Raw genomic sequence first — 15,421 nt, forward strand, 5'->3', positions numbered from 1 at the left:
GCCGAAGCAGAGGGTGACGTTGCGCGGGCCGAAGGTGCGGATGGTCGATCCGTTGGCCGCAACCAAGGAGGGGCCGCAAACCGCGGATTGCCTGTCCTGGTCAGAGGCGGGTATGACGCTCAGTTGGGCGCCGGTGTCGCACAGGAAGCGCCGTCCGGACGCTTTATCCGTGATGAACAGTAAGTTGCCTGTGTGGCCGGCGCTCATGGCTGGTAATGAACGCCGGCCCGGCCGTTTCCCGGCCTGCCGAAGGTGCACGGGGGTCGGCATGTCCGGGCCTTCTGTCCGAACCTGGCATGATAGTAACACCACGCTTGGTCAGGTGGAGGCCCCGGTCGGCGTGCTGGAGGTGGTCGGCTCGGTGTAGCGGCCGCCAATTGCGTCGGCAGTTCGGTCGTCGACCGTGCCAGGTGCTCGGGCGCCATGGGTGTTGTGTCGGACGGCGGTGGGTCCCATGTCGCCGCTGCGATGCGCTGTCCTGCGGCGGAGATCTTGTCGGCTTCTCTGGCAAGGGCCCGGGGATCTGTGATCGTCGTGCTTGCCAGGGTGAGGCGTACCGGGTTAGGCAGCTGACGGAGGAACAGCTCCCGGAACAGGAATGCCGGAGAGTGCTCGCCAAGCAGTGAAAGCATGTAATCCATTCGCTCGGAAGGGCGCGTGTCGCCGAGCTCGGGCAGGTCGAGCAGGCGCCGTGCGCGCTCTGCCGATGGGAGGGCGAAAGCGTCGAGGAGAAGCTTCTTAATCGCACCGTATTTGTCAGCGGCTGGCGGGCTCTCGAGGAGGCTCAGGGCGCGGGCCGCAGTGGCCGAACCGAGCGCTGCTACCACATGGTGGAAGCGGGTGTCGTCGGCCGTGATGCCTCGCAGGGCGAACAGGGAATCCGCCTGTGCGAACCAAACCGCCGCGTGAGCCTCCCAGAAAGTAGGCAGTTTAAGGGCGACTGCCGTGTCCATGTCGGTAGGTCACCAATGAAGGAGCTGGGGCTCCCACGTCGATCGGAAGAATGGACGCGACAAAAAGCTGGAATTCATCCGAGTTGCTTTAATCAAACCAAACACTCAGGCACTCTGAAAAGCCCGTTTATCGGGCAGCAATATATATACATATTATCCCGGAGCGTTTGCCCAGGAAAGGCGAGAGGGGGCGTGGCCCAGCGTCCTGGCTGCGGCCTGGCAAGTTGAGGGCGAGCCTGCCCGGGCATGCCCGGGCATGCCCGGGCGTCCCGACCGAGTCCTGGCAAGTTGAGCGCGGGCCTGCCCGGGCGTCCTGGATGAGCCCGGCATGGTGATCGCTCCGTGTCCTTGATAGGTGTAAGGCGATTGTGAAAACCCAGCGGTAGCCGCTACAGGGGTGATGTGGTCACGGGTCCGGGAATGGGTGAGTAGACGGGCAGCGGAGTTCTGAATGTATTGGAGTTTATTGATGATTATTGAGGGTGAACCATAGAGGAGGCTGTTGCATTAGTCCAGACGGGAGGTGATGAAGGCGTGGATGAGGGTTTTAGTCCAGTCAAAATGTGAATGGACCCACCACTAATTGCAAGAGAAACGAAGTAATACTTTTCTGAGACCTTGATGTCTACTAAATATCTGCCCAAAATTATACTTAAATATATTGAGTGGAACATGGTTTTTCAGGTCCTTTCCGATTTGGGAACTTTTCGGACTACCGCAATGTTTGGAAATTAATTATATGACAATATCACTCTTAATAATACACCAAATCAACTCTAAATTATTTATTTAACCATGTTTGAATACACTACCACAACTATTTGTACCCAATGTCCTTCTGTCCGTTCACAATATTTAACACGTCACTTCGTCTCTTCCATGGTCACTATCATCAGCATCCTCGAAAACGTCCACTGATTCGTCTGCATTTGCACAAATACCTCTGCACTCCCTACATGCAAATGTGCAAGGCAGCCCAAGTTTCCGACAACCACAACGTTTATCACTGCAACCACCCTTGCAAGAACACCTAACCAGCTTTAGGAGATAGTCTAGTGCTGCAGCGAGGTCAGAATGCATAGGGATCATCCTGGTGTCCATGATCCTCCATCCCCAGTCAAGCGGGTTGAGTTTGTGTCCTTTCCACTCCTGAACCTGTTGGAATACCCGTAGGCTGTGATATTTGGAAGCTGAGCTCGTGGGCGGAAGTACCCGTGGGTGCAACGATGTTTTGTTTGTTGTCTTTGTTGCTTTAGTGACTCAGGTAGGAACTTGGTTGCAGCATTGACAGTGGACATATCGAGAGTAGTCGGGTAAATGTCCTTATTTTGAGATACCTCTTTTATGTCACTTCTAATGAGATCAGCAGCTGTCTTGATCAGGCGCAACATTTCTGTTTCAGAGTCCCTTTCCTTTTGCTGACGATAGAAGTCATGAAGAATCGACGATGCCACACCCCTAAATGTCACAACATTTGATTTTCCATTAATGTCTGCAATTATGATCTTATCACCAAAGTGATTGAAAAGGTTATCCTTCATGTATGAAAAACCATATGCATCACAGCCAGTGTCTACTAGGAAGTCCTCCATTTTCCCAATTAAATCACTAATTGTGGTTAGTTCCTCATCATTTTCCTCAAGGTACTTTGCCACCTTCAAGAACGCTTCATGTCTGATCTGGTCCTTGGGTCGAACAAGCTTCTGCTTTTTTGATGAAGACGCCTCTTCCAATTGGAATTTGAGTGGTATCTGTTTCTTTGTATGAAAGTTAACACTGCACACCTTATGGTATACCGCATCTGCTGCGTGTAGATCGCCAACAAATGCCATTCTGCTCCTCACAGTACCGACCAGTTGTCAGATCGATTTTCACAGTCAGCAGACACATGATTTTGGAAGTCGAATGTCTTAACCTGGATCAACATATGGTCCTTTTTCCTCCCCTGGTACTTGTCAGGATTACCACAGAAAAGACACTGAGTTCTGTAGTCAAACGCTGAATCCATTGAACGAAGGCACCTCCCTTTGTCTGCCTCAGACGAAACACGTTTTCGCTTCAGAGAAAGTTCAATGTCTCTCACATTGCAGAACACCCTACGACAATCTGTATGGACTGCCTGTCCTGGATGGACTTGGACTTCTTCACCACGCTCACGTCCAGCTTCTTCGATCCTCATACAACCTTTATCCGTCAGTGTACTGGTTGGATCACTGGAGAGGGGTTTCTTACAGAAGACACAGTCGATATCACCCATGTTGCTGAAAAGAGAGGGAACTTAGGATTATATTTTATTCCCTGTGTTGTCCTACTATAAATGTATAGGTTTGTGGCGGACACGAAAGCACTGACGTGGTGACATCACCCCGCACACCAAGTGGGGGTGGGCCACGCCCGGGAGAGAGGCGTGGCCTCACGATATACATGGGGCACGCAGCCCTGAGCAGCTCAGTGTTACAGTGAGCTCTTGAATAAAGACTCTTACAAATGACCGCGTTGTCCACTTCCTCCTTGCTTACAAGTAGCGTGCGTAACACCGCGCTTTACTGGTGACCCTCGACGTTGGATCTGCCGTAGCGATCCTTCCAAACACGACGCCATTGCCATGGCCAACAACGCGATGTCGGTTAAACTTCCCGAATTTTGGGAGGCCCAGGCCGAAGTTTGGTTCGTCCAAGCCGAAGCCCAGTTTCAGCTTCGGCGCCTCACCGACGACAACACGCGCTACTGCCACGTCGTCGCCTCCCTCGGGCCCGGCACGGCCGCTCGAGTTGTGTCCGTCCTTCGCCACCCACCGGACGGCCACAAGTACGAGGGACTCAAGCGGCTGCTCCTAGCCACGTTCGGCCTCACGGAGGACGCACGGGCCGACCGCCTCCTGGATCTCCCCGAGCTCGGCGACACGCGCCCGTTGGTCCGAATGGACCATATGCTGTCACTGTTGGGCGACAAAGCCCCTGGTTCTCTATTCCGGGTGCTTTTCCGTCGCCAACTTCCAGCACAGGTACGCCTCGCGTTGGCCGGGACCGTGCTAACGGAACCCCGAGCATTGGCCGCCGAGACGGACAGGTACTTTGCGGCTTCGGACACGCGGGCGAGAGTCGGTGCGGCGCACCTCGTGGATCCCGAGGCCGATGCTGATCCACAGCATCAGCTTCCACAGCATACACAGCATGCTGATACGCACCTCGTGGCCGCCGTCACGCCCCGCCCACCGCCGCGGCGAAAACCGCCACCGAGGGGAAAACCGCCGCCTCCACTGGCCTGGCAGAGCCAGCCGCGCTCCTCCAGCTCCACCACCTGGTGCCGGTTCCACGCCAGGTTCGGCCACGAGGCTCGACAGTGTCATCCGCCATGCTCCTTCGACAGGTCGGGAAACGCCCGGGCCGGCGCTCGATAGTGGCAATGAGCGCCGGCCGTTCGAACAGCCTGCTGTTCATCACGGACACCTTATCCGGGCGCCGTTACCTGTGCGACACAGGAGCGCAGGTGAGTGTCGTTCCTGCCGGTACGTCGGACAAGCACGCCGCGGGCGGGGGCCCCGCACTGCTTGCCGCAATCGGGACGCCCATCCGTACGTATGGAAAACGCTGCCTCTCTCTGCGGTTCGGAGGGCAGGTTTTCCGATGGTCGTTCGTCACCGCCGACGTGCCCATGGCATTGCTTGGCGCGGACTTCCTGTGCGCAAATGGGCTCCTGGTCGACGTAAAGCACAGACGTCTTGTCCAGGCCAAGACGTTCAGCTCGCTCGCTTGTGCGCTGCCCAGCTCGTCGAGCAGCCCACTGAGCGGCTCATCGAGCGGCTTGCCAAGCGGTTTGCCGAACGGTTCGGTTCCGGCCACGTTGATCTGTACGCTTCCGGCAGCGGACAAATTCACCCGCCTCCTCGCCGGCTTCCCGGCCCTCATGCGGCCCACCTTCTCGGCGGGGGCCGTCAAGCACGGGGTGGCCCATCACATCCCCACCGTCGGGCCACCGGTCTACGCCCGGGCACGCCGCCTCGAGCCGACAAAGCTGGCGGTAGCAAAAGCGGCGTTCGCTACCCTGGAGCGACTCGGCATCGTTCGGCGCTCGGAGAGTGCTTGGGCGTCGCCGCTGCACATCGTGCCAAAGCCCGGCGGGGGATGGCGACCGTGCGGGGACTATCGCCGTCTCAATGACGCCACCACCCCCGACCGCTACCCCGTCCCCCACATTCAGTACTTTTCCGCCCGTTTGGCGGGCATGTCCTTCTTCTCGAAGGTGGACCTCATACGCGGTTACCATCAGGTCCCCGTCAGGCCGGAGGACGTCCCGAAGACGGCGGTCATCACGCCGTTCGGACTCTTCGAATTCCTGCGGATGCCCTTCGGTCTGAAGAATGCGGCTCAGGCATTCCAGCGGCTGATGGACAGCGTCCTGCGCGACTTGGATTTTGTATACGTCTACCTGGACGATATCCTCGTCGCCAGCGCGTCCCGCGAAGAGCACCTACACCACCCCCGCATGCTCTTCGAACGCCTGAGCCAGCATGGCCTGATTGTGAACCCCACAAAGTGCCGGTTCGGCGTCGCCGAACTCGATTTTCTGGGGCACCGCGTCACCAGGCACGGAGCCGTCACCCTGCCGGCCAAGGTGGAGGCGGTGAAGGGGTTTCCGCGCCCCTGCACGATCAGGGGGCTGCAGGAGTTCCTGGGCATAGTGAACTTTTACCATCGGTTCCTGCCCCGTATCGCCCAGCTCCTGCGCCCCCTGCACGAAGCTCTCCGAGGTAAGCCTGGGCAAAGGTGACATTACCTGGACCGAGCAGATGGACGCGGCGTTCACGGGCGCGAAGCTCACCTTGGCTAACGCCACCATGCTCGTGCACCCGGCGCCCGATGCACTGATCGCCCTCACCACCGACGCCTCGGACTACGCGGTGGGCGCGGTGCACGAGCAATGGGTGCGTGGAGCTTGGCAACCGCTGGCGTTCTTTAGCCGGCAGCTTCGCCCGCCCGAACGCCGTTACAGTACCTTCGACCGCGAGTTGGGCAAAGGCCCTCGTGCCACTTCACTTGGGTCGACAGGCTCCCCTGGGTCCTGCTGGGCCTCCGGACGGCACCCAAGCAGGACCTGCGCGCAAAAAAAAAGAGTTGCTCGGGCTTCACTTGGCGGTCAGGCACTTCCGCCATCTGCTCTAGGGCCGTGCGTTCACGGCCTTCGTCGACCACAAGCCGCTGGTCTTCGCGATGGGCAAGGTCACCGAGCCGTGGTCGACCCGGCAGCAGCGTCACCTCTCGGCCGTGTCCAAGTACACGACGGACATCCGGCACGTCGCGGGTAAAGACAACCCGGTGGCGGATTGCCTTTCCCGGGCCGTCGCCCACGCAGTCCACCTCGGCATTGACTATGCCCGGATGGCAGCGGACCAGGCCGCTGACCCCGACGTCCAGGCCTTGTGGACCGCCGTCACGGGCCTCCGCGTCACCGAGGTGCCGTTCGACGGCAAGGGCACGGCCCTCTTGTGCGACGTCTCCCTCGGGCGGCCTCGCCCCATCGTGCCCGCAGGCTGGCAACGCCAGGTGTTTGACGCCATCCACGGCCTGTCCCACCCGGGCACGAGGGCCTCCCAGAGGTTGATCCCCGACAAATTCGTCTGGCCTGGCCTCCGGGAGGCCGTCCGCGGCTGGGCCAGGATGTGCCTCGCGTGCCAGCGCGCCAAGGTGCACCGGCACACCCAGGCCCCATTGGCCCCGTTTACGGTGCCGGAACGCCGGTTTGACCACGTCCACGTGGACCTGGTGGGACCTCTGCCCCCCCTCGCGGGGTTTCACCCATGTCCTCACCATGGTGGACCGCACCACCCGGTGGCCGGAGGCCGTGCCCTTGGCATCGACGACGGCGGCGGACGTCGCGCAGGCGTTCATCGCCACCTGGGTCGCCCAGTTCGGTGCCCCCTCAGACATCTCGTCCGACCGCGGCCCCCAGTTCACCTCGGAGCTCTGGGGGGCAGTCGCTCGGGGGCTCGGGGTCCGGCTGCACCGAACCACGGCCTACCACCCCCAGGCTAACGGCCTGTGCGAGCGATTTCACCGCTCATTGAAGGCCGCGCTCCGGGCCACCCTCCACGACGGCGGCTGGGTCGACAGGCTCCCCTGGGTCCTGCTGGGCCTCCGGACGGCGCCCAAGGAGGACCTGCGCGCATCCGCGGCGGAGTTGGTCTTCGGGCAACCGCTGCGGGTGCCGAGCGAGTTCCTCCCCGACTCCACAGCATCATGGTCCTTCATTGGAAGGCTGATCGCGACCCAGGGGGTTTCATTCGACACAGGGGGTTTCGACACAGGGGGTTTCATTGGAAGGCTGATCCTTCCCTCTTGCAAAACCAGAAGTGGGACTAAATAATATATGTTTAATCAACAGTTTGCCCTCCCCCCACACCCTAGGAGCACAGCAGCGCTCCGCTCTGCAGGAGACCGCCCAGAGGTTCGCCCCGGTGCCAAAGGCACGCCACGGGCACCCACTGACGCACGTCGCTCCGGAGCTTCGCACGGCGGAGTACGTCTTCGTCCGCCACGATGCCCACCGGACACCACTGCGGCCCCCGTACGACGGGCCTTTCCGCGTGCTGGAGACCGGGGTGAAGCACTTCACCCTGGACATCGGCGGTACTCCTGACCGCGTTTCTGTGGACCGCCTCAAGCCGGCCCACCCCGACGTGGACCATCCACCGCTAGTGGCCCGACCCCCGCGTCGGGGCCGCCCCCCTGCGGGCAGACCCCCGGCACCGCCTAGCCCTGCCGCCACACCGCCCCCCGGTCCTGCACCCATCCCAGGGGCAGCCGGAGGCATCCCAGATGGCATCCCTGCATCCCAGACGCCGCCATTCGCCAGGGGGTGCTTCGGCCGGGTCATCCGTTTGCCCCGCAAACTGACCCTTCAGGTGCGCGGGGATTCTGGGGGGGCGCGTGTGGCGGACACGAAAGCACTGACGTGGTGACATCACCCCACACACCAAGTGGGGGTGGGCCACGCCCGGGAGAGAGGCGTGGCCTCACGATATACACGGGGCGCGCAGCCCTGAGCAGCTCAGTGTTACAGTGAGCTCTTGAATAAAGACTCTTACAAATTACCGCGTTGTCCGCTTCCTCCTTGCTTACAAGTAGCGTGCGTAACACCGCGCTTTAGGTTCATAAAAATACAAAATTTGAACATGTTTATTATGAAATTAAATGTTAAAAAACTGCTTTTAAAAATAAAAATAAAACCTTAAACAATCATAAATTAAATATAATACGACTTACATTCACAATGACCACAGCGTTTAACTATCCTCAGCACACTGATCAAATCTCTCACTGCAAGCGTCACTCCACCTCTCGTTCACGGCTCTCGTTCAATCTGAAAATAAAGTATGATCCACTCATTATAATTGAGTATAATTTTATGTATTTGTTCAGAGGATCGACAGGTTTCAGAAAAATATCATTTTTTTTCTCTTGCAATTAGTGGTGGGTTAGGGGTAAAAGTTCACTAGAATGACTGGACTATTTCTGCAGCCGTGAAGGAGAGGGATGGACGGAGACGGGCGATGTTTTTCAGGTGAAAGAGGGCTGTCTTTGTGATCTGTTTAGTGTATTTGTCGAAGGAGAGGGTTTGATCAAAGATGATGCGGATGTGAGGGGAGGTGGATACTGGGAAACCGTCAATGTTGAGGGCGAAGTTATGGGTGGATTTAGTGAGCGTTTTTGGGCGAATGATGATTATTTCAGATTTATCATAGTTAAGTTTGAGGAAGTTGATTTGAAGCCAGGATTTTATGTCAGTGATGCAGTTTGTCAGGATAGAGTGGGTGGCGGTGCAGATTGACTTGGTGGAGATGAAAAGCTGGATGTCATCGGCGAAGCAGTGGAATTGGAGACCATGACGGCGGATTAAGTGACCAAGGGGGGATAGGTACAGGATGAAGAGGAGGGGGCGGAGAACTGAACCTTGGGGGACACCTTAGGGGAGGGGAGCAGTGGGGGATTTGCAGTTATTGATGGAGATGAACTGGCGTCTGTCAGAGGTAAGATTTGATCCAAGAGAGGGCAGTGCCGGTAATGTTAAAGGTGGTTTCAAGTCGGGTGAGGAGGATGGTGTGATTGATGGTGTCAAAGGCGGCGCTGAGGTCGAGGAGGATGAGAATGTTGAGGTTGCCGGCGTCAAAGGAGAGGAGAAGGTCGTTGGTGATTTTGAGGAGAGCAGTTTCAGTACTGTGGTTGGAGCGGAATCCGGATTGGAATGTTTCATACAGGTTATTGGCAGAGAGGTGATGTTTAAGTTGAGTGGCTACAGCGCGTTCCAAAACTTTTGACAGAAAGGGTAGGTTATAATGGAGCATTGCAAATAGCTAGTTATTTGTAGAATTTCAAGGGTGTTAATATAACAATTTTTTGGTCAAGAAAAAGTTACTATCATTATACCACATGTGCCAGAGGCATGTTCTGCCAGGAGCTTTGGGGCGTGCGCACCCAGCCCCAAACTTATGCCGAGTAGTCACGTGTCTAACAAAAGGGGGGCTCTGTTTTCTCAATGCAAATGGTTTTCACCACATACTTTGTTACTATCATACAATTATTAGTCATAAATAGTACATAATATATTGGTTCACGAGTTATCAAACAGAGTGACCACGATATTCGTCTTGGGTGTGTGTCTGTCTGTCTGTCTGTCCGCAGCGTAACTGCCCGATGATATCATCCAATCTTGATGAAACTTGGGTGGGAGGGTGATATCATTATCTAGTTGTGTCCTGCCGAGAGTGGACAAATTGCGCCCATTGTGGGCGGAGCCACGCCCGAAAAAGATGTCTTTTTAGGGGGTAATCGAGTTCAAGCTACATCTTCTCCGAGGGGTTTGGTGGAATCTGACAGCGGTTTAGGTATTTGGTTAGGCCTATGTCATGTGTCTAGCCCCACGTAGCTCGATTTTTTCATTTTCGCCCCAAGGTCAAGATATTTAGAAAAGTAGATTTTTGATGGTTTTATTACATTGTTTGCTTCCTGATAGGGTGAAATGTCGTACATGTTTTTATATTATCACATACATCATGAAATACAAGTTTTCCAACAAATTTCAGAATCTTCGACCTTTGACGTTTGAAGGTCACAAAGGTCAAATTTTCAAAGTTGTCGGAATCGAACCAAATTTTCGGTATTGTGTAGCTAACTAACCTCATAACTGATTATACATTATTTTCTATCTCATTTCAAGGTCAGTAACCTTCGTTTTGACATTTCCGGGCCTGACCTGTCCGGGCCTGTTTCGGTTATAGTCTGTCCCTTGTCATTGAATACCGCTCGCTCGTGAACCATCGTCGTCGCCTGACTTGTTATTAATTACAACTCTTTCTAAAAGACTGCATGCTTATATTAATGGGCAGTTGAAATGTGTGTAGGGGGGGGGGGGGGGGGGAAGGGGAGCAACACGGTATTAACCCCCTCCAATTTTTATAATGGGTGAGAACCACCTCCCCTCCTACTTCCAGCGTCATTGCTGATTGTGATGTTCCCATGGCAGCAAAGCAAATGGTGTAATGCAGATGATTGAATATTCAGACTATGGTGTCTACATATTCTGTATCACACAGTGATGAATGTGAACGTGAATACTTGTCGCATTAATAAACCCGAGTGTATAAAGGCTTCTTCTTTTTTTTTTACCATAGCTCGACTAAGGTTTGTCCGATCAGAACGAAATTGCCCCCTCTAGTTAGACTAGAGTAAACCGCATTTACCTGATACACTTCTGAGTTAAAGGTCAAGGTCAAATGGTGATCTGAAAGTGTTTTTTGTCATAGCTTCATTTTGCCAATATGGAATCTTAAAGACCACCTGGTCTTCAAAGATGTTCTTGCATAATAAGTGTACATGCACTGAAGTTGTGCTCCTGATATTTGATTAGTTTCCTTGACCCATTTTTTTGGATTGTGACCTAATTAACAAAAAAATAACTTTTTGAACACAACTTGAATAATTTTCCTCCGATTTTCATAATGTTGAGTTTTATGTATAGATTCTAGATGGACACATTTTCTTAATTTATCCTCTACTCCGACATGGTGGAGGTCATATGGCGGTGTGAAAACAAAACATGGAAACTTTAATATCCACCAACTAATGCTGACAGACAAAGACGCATGGAAAATCGATTTAATGTTTTCAAGCAGAGATCCAAGACGAATGAGGGAGCCTCTATGTATACTGCTCCGTGTGAGATTAATGGCTGAAGCAGTGATCCTAATGTCAGGTGACCATCAGTGATCATCAATGTCAGTGATATCAGGTGACCTAATGTCGACAACCATGCACTTTTCCAAAAATTACATGCACCTGGGAGAGTGAATTTGTTCATCATGTAGATATAGAAGGTGCTGCTCACACAGCAACCGCACTCTATAGTAGCAAGCAGTGTAACCTGAACTCTCTAAGGATGTGCAAGAAAACCAGAGCATCCAGAGTTTAGGCAGAAATTTGTTGACGTTGCCAGAGCTTCAATAAAATATCCCATGTTGTCCAACTAATGCAAGCAAACGAGACAGCCAGCTAAATCTCCTTGGGACTGTGTTGTTACTGAGGCGACATCTCACCTGCGAATCAGGAATCTGAAAATGTATAGTCATGTCAGGAATCAAACCCAGACAAAACAGCTCAAATATCAATGCACCCACTTCGCACAATATTAGTTCACACGACAAAATACAACAAAGGGGATTTGAACCTGAGCACAAACCACATTGAGCCAAGTACTGGGATGGGAAGGGAACGCCAATTAGACCAACTCGATGCAGTAAGAAACATTCATCATGTACAAAAATCCATTCATGAAACAGGAAGAGGCAATTCCAGAAAAAAAAATTAGTCATACTTACATTGTAACAAGCAGGGAACAAAGTACTTCAGAGCAGCAAAGTTTTTATTTTGGTAACATTTAATAATCGGAAAAAGAATTACAAGGTGGGGAATGGTAAACCATGATTCATTTGGCAACTTTGAAAAGAGAGGACAAAGCACATCGGTTTAATCAGCGATAAACCAAATATATACAGACGAGACGATGCAGAGATTCATATTTAAATACATTCACAAGAAGCACATTGAGAAAAAATGAACAGCTCATGCTGGAACGAAGACTATGGTGAGTTACCATGTTATAAAGATTCTTCATCTTCCCCCTGCTTCGCAACATAGGACCCGAAGAACCACACTTTTTCACTCTTCCCTAACTTTGTGCCAGATGCTGTGCTTCCTTCCTTGACAATTCCAGCTTCCATTAGATCCTTATTCACCTTTTGCTCGATCTACCCATCCAACTTTGTTATATTCCGTTCACTTGTCCTTCATTCTTTCAACGCGTCCCAACAATTTCACTCCAGATCTACGCATTCCCACACTCACTGGAATTTAAAATCTTTCTCGAATATCTTAATTTCTTATGAAATGTTTCTCAACAAGTGCATTTTCAAAAGATTCTCCTACGTTTTTGTCACGGATTATAAGGTTTGTACAACCAAATACAAACATTTATCTTGATTACCAAACACACCGTGCATGTTATTTACAGCAAAGGGTTGGCAGGGTGGCCTAGAGGTACACACACTCTCCTGTAAGCTGTCTGACCTGGGTACAAATCCCGACACAGCTATAAATTGTCATCCCGGTGCTTCACATGCAGAGGATTCCATCAACGTGTGTGCCGTCCCTCGGATGGACGTCAAACGAGAACGCCGTCTGCCAGCATTAGTTGGTGGACGTTAGAGATCCCACGCTGTCTTTCACGTAGAGTAGGCGAGCTATCTTCAGCACCCTGAACAAATTCCAAATTCCTATCCTAACCTACAAGGGGCACTGCATCAGCAGGAGCCATGCTCTCACCTGATGATGCTCTCCTGCAGTCTGGTGCTGCGCACAAAAGATTTACACTGAATTATATAATTACGAAACAATTCAACACATCAAGCCTCACACAAAATACAGTTAAGACAGGAAAAGGTGTCTGATTCATTTTAAATCACAAGCAAACGTGACACCTGCACTATAGCGATGGGATGACGTTTTGTAAAAAAAAACTACAATCCATCATCTCATCGCTCGAACTCAAACCTCAAGCACATGAGGCCTCATCTGGAGGTTCGCGACTGTAGAAAACCAATTTTAATTGATTCTTTAAAAATAAAAGAAGTAATCAATGCACATTCCATCAAGTTGTGAACATCTGTGGAAGGTGACAGGTGATATATTTTGGTCAAGGTAAAAGAATGACTGATTAACAAGCTAAATGAAGGACTTAAGGAGTGACAAGATACAAAGGGTAGCACACAATGAAGATTTAAACGTGGCGAGCAGTTAGTTAAAGAGCTATGGTCCATTAAGGTCTTCAAGTCGAGTCTTCGTCATCTTCGTAGGGATGCAGCGGGTTGAATCCAGCATGTCGACCGTTCATCCACGTCGGTTGGAATCCAAGCATCACCATCGAAAACGATGAGACGAACGAGACACGGTGGGACAAGACCATCAGGTGACCTAGTTGAAGAGAAGGTCGTCGTCCTGGTTGGCATCGAGTAGGCTGGGCGCTTCGAGAGGCGACGGTTGGTTCGACTTTGCTCGCGCCAATTCCGCCTTCGCCTTCAACTGCTTCTTCTTCTCCTGGACCTTCTTGAGGCGGTAAAACTCTTCCCTCTCGCGCTCGTCCAGTTCCGATATGATGTAGGACAGGGTTCGCTCGATTCGCGGGATGATCACGTACTCGATGGCGTTCACCCTGCGATTCGTGATCTTGATCGCCTCGTCCAAGGCCACGAAGGACGTTTGCAGAGAGGCGAGTTCGATGAGCAGCTCTACGGCCTTGGCGTAGTTTTTCTTGAGCCTCGCCAACTGCTCGCCGCCACGGGCGAGCCCGGTCAACTCGTACGTGTCACCACCTTCGGAGTATTGCTCGAACACCGGAAGGGTCACCCCCGCCACGTTGTCCTTCTTGGCCTTCACCTTGACCTGGGCCTTGGTAACGTTTTGGATCACCATAGGGCTGAAGTCTCCGGCCGTGAACTTGGCTTCGGCGAGGGAGAAAGCAGCTTCTCGCATGACTTCGCCCATCAGGGTCTTCGTGTCGACGATCTTTTTGAGGATCTGCCGAAAGCGCATCGACAAGGCGTCCGCTTTCTTCTTGAGGAGGTTACGTCCAGTTTGCGCCCCTTTAAGACGTGCTTTCATCAGCGTCTGGGCCATGCGAGATGGGAATACATCAATACGATCACTATTCGACATTGTTTGTTCGTAAAAACCTTCAAATGGCCTTTGATCTCTTGGGCCGACCTACACTGACACAGCGCCGTCGAGCTTTCACGGAAAACTTATCTTCCGGTTCACTCAGGATAATAAAGCCATTAATTTTCTTACAAAGTTTTACATTACTAAGTAATTATAAATAATATCGATGCACAGCAACGACATCAACATTAATTTGGAAAACCAGCAATAAACCACTCCAATGATACGTCAGCAGCCGCCAAATATGCCGTCGTCTGCTACACCTCCCAAAATAGTTTTCCCTTACTTATTGTAGTTTTAGATTCTTATAATTTAATTTAAAATCTACACTACTCAAACACGAAAGGAAAACAATTTGCGCACTTTAATTTACACTAAAAGGAATAGTTTAATAATCTTATACACCGCTTCAAATATGAAATATTTCTATTTAGTTTACAAAATCCGAATGTAGTGAAATTTTTGGGTGTGTTCGAATGCCAATCAACTTATACTGCGCTCGCCAAGTGGCATAAGCACTCCAGCAAGCAAGCACTCCATCGAAACGGTTGATAAGGAACGGTCGGCTTGGCAAGCGATATAGCAAGCTTATTGGTAATAGAACACACCGCTGCTCTTGTGATGAAATGCCAAATTTGAATAAATTTGAATAAAACTATTTGAAAAATCACCTCGAGGTAATGTGTGACAACAGAAGAAATTCCGAGTCATAAAACTGTGTGGAGAGCATAAACCATAAATCCGCCCTCTCTGCGTACCTAATAAATATATAACTCAGTTTTTAAAAATATTTCGAGCTCTTTTTTTTTGCGTAATGAAGCTTTTTGGAACTATTTTGAACAATTAAAATAGTTTTATTTGATTCTTTATTTTTTAGATTATAAAATACAGCTGCAGATTAAAAAAAAAAAGCATGCATTACTGATACTTATACACCGCCTAATTCGAATTAAAAAGTCGCCCTGCCAATGGCAAATAAATTATATTATAATGCCAGAATAAGATTAAAATAAAATAAATAATAAGGTATTCAAAACAAGGTAAAAATAAAAGGAATTAATCTTTGAGACACGAACTTCAGCGCATTGTCAACTGAGAGGAAAACGAATTAACGAATCGATTAACGGGGAAAAAATCAAATGAAAGTAACACAGACATGAAGTATTGTTGAGAAACAGAGCGGCAGCGGCAGGTATCATTAGA

At 51.4% G+C, this 15,421-nt stretch overlaps 1 protein-coding gene across 1 annotated transcript; it reads right to left on the reverse strand.

The window, feature by feature from the left end:
- Positions 1 to 11,849: 11,849 nt before the first annotated feature.
- On the reverse strand, positions 11,850 to 14,458 carry ATP6V1D (ATPase H+ transporting V1 subunit D). The gene has a single exon (XM_068120316.2). It carries the CDS (start codon positions 14,213 to 14,215, stop codon positions 13,475 to 13,477), a length of 741 nt encoding a protein of 246 aa, XP_067976417.1. The 5' UTR covers positions 14,216 to 14,458; the 3' UTR covers positions 11,850 to 13,474.
- Between the last annotated feature and the right edge of the window lie 963 nt (positions 14,459 to 15,421).

Source organism: Myxine glutinosa, chromosome 6 (assembly GCF_964187855.1).
Source record: "Myxine glutinosa chromosome 6, kmMyxGlut1.1, whole genome shotgun sequence".
NCBI lineage: Eukaryota > Metazoa > Chordata > Myxini > Myxiniformes > Myxinidae > Myxine > Myxine glutinosa.

Excerpts from the sequence above, each read along its gene's own strand:
- ATP6V1D (XM_068120316.2), bottom strand. The coding sequence starts at position 14,215 with ATGTCGAATAGTGATCGTATTGATGTATTCCCATCTCGCATGGCCCAG.